The 10,538-nt window shown below is 44.7% G+C and overlaps 1 protein-coding gene across 4 annotated transcripts in view; it reads left to right on the top strand.

The window, feature by feature from the left end:
- The first annotated feature begins 765 nt into the window (after positions 1–765).
- LOC112975799 (exocyst complex component 1-like) overlaps positions 766–10,538 on the top strand; it is a 43,294-nt gene continuing 33,521 nt past the window's right edge. For 3 of the 4 annotated variants that reach the window (XM_026086333.1, XM_026086332.1, XM_026086334.1), the window contains exons 1-3: positions 766–846; positions 5,086–5,292; positions 6,708–6,835. In XM_026086333.1, coding sequence (XP_025942118.1) covers positions 5,169–5,292; positions 6,708–6,835 — 252 coding nt within the window. In that variant the 5' untranslated portion in view covers positions 766–846; positions 5,086–5,168. The remainder of the gene's footprint in view (positions 847–5,085; positions 5,293–6,707; positions 6,836–10,538) is intronic. The other variant, XM_026086335.1, reaches the window with a different exon arrangement.

Below are 10,538 nucleotides of genomic sequence, written 5' to 3'. Positions count from 1 at the left end.
AAAGGATGGATGGAAGAATCAACTCTTCCACCTAGGCCACGCCTGTGGTCCTTAAGGCATCTTTCACAGTTAGTCCCCTGCTGGCCCACAAGCTAGGCCTTATGACTACTTCTCCATGCCTTTCCCCAGATCCTCATACCTAGCTCCTGTCTCTGTCTCCTCTCTGAATTATTGCTTTTGGCTCCAGACCTGATGCACTTACTGGTTCTGAAAACCGGTTCAAATGTGTGGGATGGACCTCAGTTGTTTGCAGGATGGCACTTCCACCATTGCCTGTCCTCCATTGGCTTCAACAGGACTTGATCTTTGTTTAATACTCAAGTGTATCCTGAGTTACTACGATGAAACAAGACAGGGTTCCTTTATGCTTAAAGCTAAACACATGATTAAGAGTTTTGCTTAACGAGGGCATATACGGTGCCATCAACACCCTATCCCACTCTAAATCTATCGTATATTTCTGAGACCCCTCATTAATGGAGAAGGAATCGGAAGACAACCTCCAACTGCAAGTTAGACCAGCTTTTCTCCATTCAGAACTTCAATTCTCTTCAGAGAAGCAAAATGAAAATGGAGGGAAACATTTACCTTGTTTTGCTTTTAGTAAAAACAATTTTACCTCCAGCTACTCTGACACTTTGCTTGCTCAGAACTGCACCTGCTTTCTGCAGCTCTTGATGTTTGTGTGAGCGATTTCCTGTCCTGACCTCAAGCCAGTTGCTCAGTGTTCACTCAGGTTCTTCAGACTTCCTGTTTTTCTTAAAACTTTCATTTTACCAACAGTTTCCTGTTCTAAGACTTCTTGTGACTGAAATCCTGCAATTTATCCTCAGCAAGATGTAGCTGGTAAAATCTTTGAATGATCTTCCTTTCACTAACACTATCTTCCTTTCTGTCAGCTTTCTGGATGGATGATGTGAACTTCTGCAAAAATTTCAAGAATGTTTCACTAAGATCTTTATATCTTACAGGTTCTCTCTAGAAAACGAAGGGTTAACTGGCTCTGATACAGACAGCTTTTCAATTACATTCATGGAGAGTATTGTGCTTTCTTCATTAACTTATCAGGGAGCAGTGAGCCCTCTATTACTTTGGCTTTCAATCATTTTCCTTCAGTTGTTGCTCAAGTGCTTTTATAAACGTATTAGTGAGTTCAAAAGCAATAGCGGGTGTAGACAGTCTGATCTCAAGTCTGCCATCCTGTGTACTGAGGTAGGTGAATGCCATCAGAAAGACTGAAAAGCTGACAGGAATGGAGAAACTGAGATAACCTAGTGAGGGATTGCATTCAAAGAGATGCTGTGGTAACAGAACCATTTTAGCAGCAAACTTCTTTCTCTTTTGTCACAGCTATAGAAGGAAAATAGTTTAAATGACTGTGGATGTTATTTCAAGTTTCTCAACTATGTGGCTATGCTGAAAGCTCCATTGCTGTCTAAGGAAGAGAATTTTTGAAGGTTTCTTTCGTTTCAGTTATTTGCAAAGCAACCATGTTGGGTAACAGTAAATTTCTCATAAAAAACTTTCAAAGTCAATGTTCTAAAACTTACTGTTTTCCTCTAATATATATTTTTATTTATCCCTAATTCCTGTTAAAATATTTGCATTAAATGCAACTGTTCAGTCATAGTCACTTTGCTTATTCACTCACCACCTAGATCAAAGACCATGATATAACTGCTGGTTGTTGCTGAGTGTTTATATAGGCATTAACTGACATCTCCTCCCCGCTTTTGATTTACAGTGAAAATACAGGTCCAGGAGTCTTGTATCTGATTAGGAAGTTGTGTGGGAACTTTCCATTAAGAGTATTTTGGATAAAAAAACGCAGTTTATGAACAATCAATGCGTTCTTACTGAAAACGTTGCTCTGCTAAGATGACCTAAACAAACTATTTCCTTCTTGTGTTGGGCTGATGCAAATCAGAACATTTTAATACATCAGGCTGAATCAAGTCATTTTGTTCCAACCTGGCATGGAGCTGAGTTTGCCTGAGCTTTCAGGAGGTTGTAATTGGCTATCTTGCTTGACCTCTGTGGGTTGGACTTGGAGGCTAGGTTGTGTTCCCTCTCCCATGAATCCTGTATCTGAGATGCTGTGGTACTTGAGCATTACTTTTAAGGAAGCAGCGAGGCTTTCTGCTCTGGGCTCACATGGCTTGCCTGAGCCCCTCAGCTGGACACCTCTCAATTCAATCACTTCCTTACTACACCTTAGTTTCCTCATCTGTAAAATAGTGGTAATGATACTCTTCTCTTGCAAAATGTCTTGAGGTCCTGGAATGGTTTAAAGCTGGACATTGTGATTTCCTCAGGTGGTTTTTAGTCATGTACATCATAGCCATTCTTGGTCTGTTGAGAACTAAGTTCAGCTACATAAGCAATGCAAGGGGGAGAAGTTGTTTTTCCTCTTCTTAGACTGCAAAACCAACGACTTTGCACTTTTAACTGGGGAGAACTTTCACATGCATGCACACACATTTGGATGAAATGCTTGCCAATAACACATAGGAAGGGAATACAAACACGGCAGTCTGGAGAAATAGCTCCAACTCAGTGACTGAAGCTGCACCTGGGCTTCTCATTCTCTCTATATTACCTCCTTCTAATTTCATATTTATTAGCTGATTAGTTTGGCCATAGAAAAGTTTAAAAGAGCAAGAGAGCAGGGCTTTCCCTGAGAGTTTAGGAGTTGCTGGCTCATAATATTAATTTGCTAATGAATCAGAAAGTGGGTCAACCTTGCGAGGCATCTTCTCAGTTCTGACTCCGTGCCCTTTCCACAGCTGTCTGTTGGCCTTCCAGTTTCACACTCCGCATAGAGTATTTTCTGAGCGAAACTTTCCACCCAGGAGCAGCTCTGGGAAGCCAAGGGGGCTAAGAAAGCTGACGCCAGTCTTTCCGGGGAAATGTGTGCCTTCATCTGCATGACTGTAGGAGACCAGATGGGAACCCATGGGACGCTATGGGGAACTGAGGATGGAAGAGGAGGGGAAGCTGTGACTGCCTGAGACCCCTTTCCCTATGCTATTTCACCATTTAAGGGTGCTTTAGGGGACTGAAGAGGGGCTGGGGAATCCCAGGGCTGTCAGCCAAGGAGGAAGGAAGAGTAGCTGGAGGTTGGGCAGAGGTGAAAGGTGCTGAGCAGAGAACAGCCCAGGAGTGGAGGAGGAGAGGTCCAGGGAACACAAGGACACAGGAAGGTGAGTGCAGACTGTGGAGAGAGGATGCAGCCAGGGTGGTCACTGAGGCTGTGTTTCAAGCCCCACAGTCTTTGCACAGGAGAGGCAGCATGATATCCCTTGCTAGGCACATGGCAGAGGCAGTGAAAGCAGCCCTGGGCAGGAGGGCTTGCTGTCTTTCCCTCCACGCCCAAACTCCTCTGCAACCCTGTGAGCCCATCTGAGGCAGAGTCACCCAGGCAGGGAGGCCTGGTGAGGCTCACCTGGAACAGCCAGGGCTCTTCTTTCACTCCTGCAAAGCTCTGGGTCCACCATCACGCACTGTTTGGTGAGTGCTGTGCCACAGAATCACAGAATCACAGAATCACAGAACGGTTGAGGTTGGAAGGGACCTCTGGAGATCATCTAGTCCAACACCCCTGCTCAAGTTGGGTCACCTAGAGCATGTTTCCAAGGATTGTGTCCAGATGGCTTTGAACATCTCCAGTGAAGGAGACTCCACAGCCTCTCTGGGCAACCTGTTCCAGTGCTCTGTTACCCTCACAGAAAAGAAGTTTTTTCTCATGTTCAGATGGAAGAGACATGCTTGAGCTTCTTGGACAGCATGGCAAGTTGCTTAGCTCAATTCAAGCTCCAGGCAGCTGGGCTGGCAAGCTGGTTTGACCTCTGAGGGTTACTGTGCATTTCTGCTGAGTTAGAGCCCCTGGAGTCCTCTGAGATGCAGGACACCCCACAGCCACGCTCCCAAACCAGTGCTGTGCTTATTTTCTGTAGCCCAGCCCCAGCATTCCCTGCAGTACTGACTTAGTCTGTCATGGCATGCCCAGCATGTGCTGATTGCAGGGCACACTGGCTTGGTTTGAGCACTGCACTATTTAACCTAGTAGGGCGATTTCTCGAGCTGTAAGTGCTGACACGATGCGTGCCAACAAAAATAATCAAGTGATGACTTGCTTGTAGCTGCTAACCTGTTTGGCCTGCTGATGGACCTGATCCTGTTTCTCAAGGTACTACACTGAGTTGGAACCAAATATTCCAATTAAAACTTTTTTTTCTTTTCTTGGAAAAAGCAGCTCTCTTTTTGAAGAAATAAGGACATATGTCAGCTTTTTAATGTAAAGTCCATTAAAGATAATAGCTGCTGTTTGCTCTGGAACTTTGCAGCTTAATTTTTTTAAATGCCTTTTTCTATCATCAGTTTTGATTGTCTTCAGTCATTAGAAATGTTGGTGTCTCCAAGTCCCAATGTGCTGTGCAGCTATTCCCAAACCAGAGTAATTCAGGCTTCCTCCATTACTCAGTGCCATGCCCAGGAGTAGCCAGGCCTAGCATACATGCTAGGATCCCATTGACCTCCTTCCTGCTCAAATTTGATAGTGATGTAACTGCATTGGTTGGAATAGCTTCATTGCTGATATACAGTCACATAAATGCCACTGCCAGTCACATAACAGATGCCTGTGCCATTCACTTTTGTCAGTGAACTGATGTGTCAGGCAAGGGTTTGGAGCATATTAAAATGCGGACCATGTATCTTGACCAGGAGGCATGTCTCTTCAGCAAGCTGAACTTTGAGGTCATTTCCTTCAGAGTGAATTGAATGGAAAATTCTCCAGGACCTCCAAGAGATTATTTGAATTATGATACAGTTTCAGTCTTACTTCTGGCCTTACTGGGCTGGTTGCACAGGAGTGTCCTGCTTGCACTAGGCAGGAATTCAGACCAGCTGATTTAGGCAGGAATTCTGACCAGGCCCTTTGGTCTCAAGTCTCTGAGAATTACTTAACACTCATGTTGGCTGCAAGACAGCAGAGACCCATATCCAGTGCGGACGTAATATATTTTATCAATGTGCCATGAATTTATGTGTGAATCAGTTCTCCAGCATGTTTCTGTTTCTCAGGAGCTGCAACACAGTCTGTGGTGACTGGCAAGCATCAGTGTGAGGCACATAACTCCAGCTTGCTGTTGCATGCATACATCACCATGACTTCTCTTTGGACCTCACTGGAAAAAGATGTGTTCAACCCTCAGAACAAGAGGCTGCTGGAAACGGTTCATGTCTGGAAGGCAGGGAAGAAGAAAAAGATGTCCATCCTCTGTGTAGTAGGTAAGAAACCCAGGGGTGGCTGGGAGACAGGTTGAGCTGCAGATCCACGGATGTTTCTTGCAGCTATATTCAGAGACTTTGATCTCTGATGGGCCTTTTCCTAGTTTTGGAGAAGATGTTTGACTTCTATTTGGAATGCTGTATTTTAGGATTTAATTAAGGAAACCTGAATCCAAAGATAGGAGCTTGTGTCACATCAGTRTAGTATGTCAAGAACTGGTAACAAGAGCACAAGTTTCCTTTTGGACACATTATGATCTTTATTTGCCTAGAGAGAGTTAGAATCTGTAGGAGAACTCCCTCCATTGAAAGATTATTTTTATTTCCGTTTGTATTAAATCTGTCTTTAGAGGTCAGAAACAAACCTCTTCTAACATAATACATAATTACAGCTTCATTCTCTCTCTCCATAGTTTTGCTGGAAGTTTCAAAAGGACCCAAATGTCTCAGGAATATATATCTATTTGATCAGGATCCAAAGTTGCAAGTGCTTTGGGAAATTTTACATTTCCTTTGGTCTATATATTTGTAGTTGCTTCATCATGCTGCAGCACCTGAGAAGTTCTTGGTGTAGCTTTTTTTGACTGTCTTATAAGGGAGAGGATTTCCTGCCAATGAACTTCTGGATAGCATAGTCACCTACTGTAGGATTCATTTCAAATAATCTTAGCCATAGTGTTTAACCTAAGTGACTTGCCTTAACTCCCTCTGTAGTCAATAGAGGACAGAGGAGTATCTCTAAGGGGTGATACAACTACRCTATGAGCAGCATCTAAAATACATGAATCACCTTTGGAATTGCTGGTGGCTCTACACTGAAGATATCTAGATCAGAAGGGATATCTAAATTATAATAATCAGAATTAGGTGCAGGGAATCTTTCCCAGATGAACCAAGAGGTGACTGTAAGCTAATTGACACTGGTACTGAATTTTTACCAGTCAACTCTGCCAGGAGGGCAGGCTTCGTTAATGGTATAAATCCGTAAGTATAGGTATCAGTCAAACAATGCACTGACAATGCAGAGAATGTGGTATGCAACTATCATAAATTCTATTGCTAGGACTCTCTTTTCTAGTCACATTTGGACCTTGCTGAAATATGTGCCTTGCATGTAGCACAATGGCTTGATGTAGAACTCTGAAATTATTGGGAATCCCTCCATTGACTTCAGCGTACTCTGGATTAGACCCCAGAGAGCATTTCCCATATGGAAACATTCAACAAATAGGAAAGTTGGCAGAATTCTTGTATCCTCTCTCAATGCAGTGGTCATCGCCCATCTGGTAGTCACAATGCAAAATCAGTGTCCATGTCTCTGTCTGTACCTAGCCAATCACAGAGAACAGCTGTGTAGTGGGCTAACAACAATACCATGTTCTTGTTTTCTTTTGTTTTTCTATCCTCAAACTCAGTGGATGCTTTTAGGCCAATGAAGCCATTTCTAGTGAAGGTCAAGGTAGATCGAGGAGAGCAGTACAAGACAGCCAACAGGTGGCCTTTAGCAGAGCTGAAGATGGTAGATGGCAAGACCCTCAATCAGGTAGGATTTATTTTTTGTGTCAAGGGCAGAACTGGGCATGGTGGTGGGGGAGAAAGGAATATGAAGCTAGAGAGACACAGGCCCAGATCCATAATGGGTTCTGGGTGCTCAAGTCCCCTGGAGGTCAGCCCATGTGTTTGGATGGAGAGAAGAGGGCCAAGGGGGTCTCATGTTTAATCTAGTAATGAACCAAACTGAATGACACTAATCTTGAGGAAATAATCACCAATGAAAAAATTTAAAAGCCCTCTGCCTTTCCTCAGAGCTGCTTCCTAGAGTATCATGAGCAGGTATCTCCATCCCCGGACAGTTCCTCAATCCTACTGCAGTGCTCATTTCCCTCACCTCCTCCAGGGAGAGATGTGTACCCAAGAGGCTGGAATGACTTCCTCCCTCCTGATTCATCCCTCTCTTTCTCTAAGTTAGGAAATGTCATGCTGGCCAGATGCCAGAGGAGAGAGAGCAGTGAGTGGTTGACTGTTGCATTGACACAGCTTCCATTAAAACCAGTGGGCAGACTCCCCTTATCTTCAGGGGCAGCTGTCTCAGGCAGGGATCTTCCAAAGCTCTCTGCAGCAACCCTCATTTAGAGGCTGGAGAGATGGGCTCTGTACAGCACTGATCTTGTCAGGTCTCCAGCATTTGCAGAACACATTGTCAGGCCCATCTGTCGATTCATGTTGACAAAGCTTCCTGTGAGACATTTGCATAGGGTATTTAAAGATTAAATGAAAGCATTTAGTGARAGAAGGATTATAGAGAGCTGGAGTGAGAGGGTGCTATGAGTTTGCACTTTTAGGGTGACATGAAGTTGTTTGGGAAAGAAAGCATGGACAAGATATCCCCTTTCTCCTGCTGGGCTGGCAGAGTGTTGTTAAAGTTGTTATAATTAGTTTTTTTATTAGTGTGAATGTTCCGGAGCCTTGGCAAGGTGCCTGGGGTTTCACAAGCATAGAAATAAATGAGAAAAAGAATAGCTTTCCAGCTCAACATCCAGGACAAATAAAGTACATCTGCACAGTGTGCCTGAAAGGAAAATCACTCTTGCAGGTTTGCAGGGCATCTTGATCCTACAGGTAGAACTAAACTGATATTCCATTGTCTTATGTCCTTCCATGCACAAAGAAACAGATACTTTAATTCTGCCTGAGCTTGCTTTCAGCAGATGAGCCTGACTCCACCAAGTCTTCTAAACTAACTGGGCTCCTGAGGAGTTTGCAATGGATGCCTCCAGGTCTTTCAGTCCTCTCCCCCTTATTTGCAAGCTCAATAACATAAAGTGATCATATTCTATCTTAAAGTGTTTTATAATTTTGAAACCCCTCCTACTGGGAGGCAAATGGATAACTTCGATGTCTTGATGGCTAAAGCCTTCTTATGACTTCCAGCCTGTATTCCTAGCTACATCATCCCTGTTTGTTCTTGTGCCAGGGCTGTCCTTTAGATTAGACAGCTCTTCTCCCTTGCAGATGTATTTTTAGATTGCAGTCACCTCCCCTATTAACCTTCGTTCTGGTAGGCTAAGCAGACCAACCTCTCAGTCTCCTCTTCTGTGTTAACTTCTCTGTTTCCTTCATCAGGACAGGAGCCCTCTTCTTTGCCTCTTCTAGGATAAATTCATCTTTCTTGAACACAGATCATCAGAATGGTCCCTGTTATTCTTAAAATGAGATCTGCTCTCCAGCTGCAGCAACTGCACAAGATCCCCAGGCAGAGGAGAGGCTGGAGCTGTAGGCTGCAGCCAGGACGTGTTGACATCTCTCAGGGCCCCAACACAGAGACTCCAGTACAAGGCAAACTCCCCAAGTTAGCACAGTCCCTCCCAGTTGCACGGCTTGACAGGTCCATTAAACGAAAGAAGGGCCCTTCACTGTTGCAATGCAGACAGTAAGGACTACAACCAAACGCCAGCTTATGAGTCAATATTCAATACACACATCACGGGCTTGGTCATCAGGCCTGCTTTGGTGCACTGGGAGCCTTCTGTCCCCTGGGACCAACAAAGGCCTGATACTTAAGTCCAGAACTGTTTAAAGCTACAGCTCCCATGACAAAACAGTATTAATATTTATGAAGCGATTAACGGATGCCTCCCTGCTTTAATAGCTCCTCATAAGGCATGCTATAAACCACACTCACTGTAAATTCCTCCCCCAGACATCACAGCTTCACACTGTTCCAGGGGCTGCTACCAAGCCTGCAAAGCAGTGTGGGGGTGAGATGTATTGCTTTAAGATGTTTGGAAAGCAAGCCTCCAAATACTGTAGGACTGCACAAATCCTCATAAAGTCTGTGTCTGTTATTATGATTAGTATCAATAGTAATAAGAAGTGCAGCTTCTGAGTTCTTTAGAAGATGAGATCAGGCTATGCCACATTGCTAAGGAGATGGTGCAGGAAGGCATTTCTTTCTGTGGGATGTTCCTTGTTCAGCAACCTCCCTTATTCGCTTCACGCACACATACCAGTTAGTGGCAAATACTAGGTCTCCCACGGCTGGAGTTCCCTTCCATGGGGCCACATCCTTTGGGCATGGATATATAGATATTGACACATAAAAATGTAAATGTAAAACAGTGTGGGGAAACGCCAAGGGCACTCTTTTTCCAGGCCACGCTCCTGTTCTTTCAGGTGACCTTCAGGAGAAGCCAGAGCTGGGGTGCAGCTGCTGCAGCACAGAGAATGGGGCAATGTCTGTTGTAGCAACTTCAAGAGCACAGAACTTCAAGAGCTCCTGGGCAACGAGCCCTAGGTGACCCTGCTTGAGCAGAGGGGTTGGATTAGATGATCTCCAGTGGTCCCTTCCAACCCCAACCATTCTGTGACTTCCCACATCCCAGAGAAAACCCTAGATGAAAGAACATCCCTGAGATTTGTGTTAGGACTGGAGGGAGAAGCTGAACTCTCCCCTACTTCTTTGTCAGGCTAGGCCACTGTTTCCCTTGCCTTACACAGAATGAACTCACATTGTCCTTGTAATAGGGTAGCCAGACTGGAGAGGAGGACGTAGTCCTGTCAGCGAGGTCAAGTTACAGAGGCTTCATGAGCTTGGAGTTTTGCAGAGGTTAACATCACTTTCTCTGAGCTCCTGAATATCCTGAGCCACTGCATTTCATTGTGGTAACCTGAAGTTCTCAGGAAACCAAACTCAGGGGATATCCACACTCCTGGCTGTGTTGGGAGATAAAAATGCTCACAAGGCCAGTATGACTTGGGGGACATTGCCTCCTGGCCATAAATCTGTTTGTGTCAACAAGGAGGATATATCAACCAAGAGTCAGACTAAAAGACTGTATGGCCCATGCCAGAGCTCCAGCTCCTTCTGCTTTTTTCCAGTTTTTAACTCCATCCAGCCCCTGATGGTTCACAGGAAGGTGAAAGTAAGCCCCTAGATCCAGACTGACAACAGCTGGGGAAAAAATCCTGTCTGGGGCCAGGCTGGTGCCTGATGGGGCCTGGCCATGTGTGACAGCCCAAGGGATGTAGACCCCAGTAGGCAGTATGAAATCATCCTGTCCTGTCTGCTCTGCACTGAGATGAGGGCTCTGAAACTATTAGAAAAGCATCTGAGGCACCAGCTCCTGTGTAGGAGGACTGTGTTGGCACACTTGAGTCATTGTGTCAGAAGAGGGCACCTGGCATCCTTTTTACTTTCGTTATGGTTCCCAGAAATTTTCTTTTCCAGGCTTACAGATAAGCTGCAG

The sequence above is a fragment of the Apteryx rowi genome, unplaced genomic scaffold (assembly GCF_003343035.1).
Source record: "Apteryx rowi isolate R43461 unplaced genomic scaffold, aptRow1 scaffold_69, whole genome shotgun sequence".
NCBI lineage: Eukaryota > Metazoa > Chordata > Aves > Apterygiformes > Apterygidae > Apteryx > Apteryx rowi.
The sequence above is the reverse complement of the archived record's forward strand: the minus strand, read 5'-3'. Positions and strand labels throughout refer to the sequence as shown.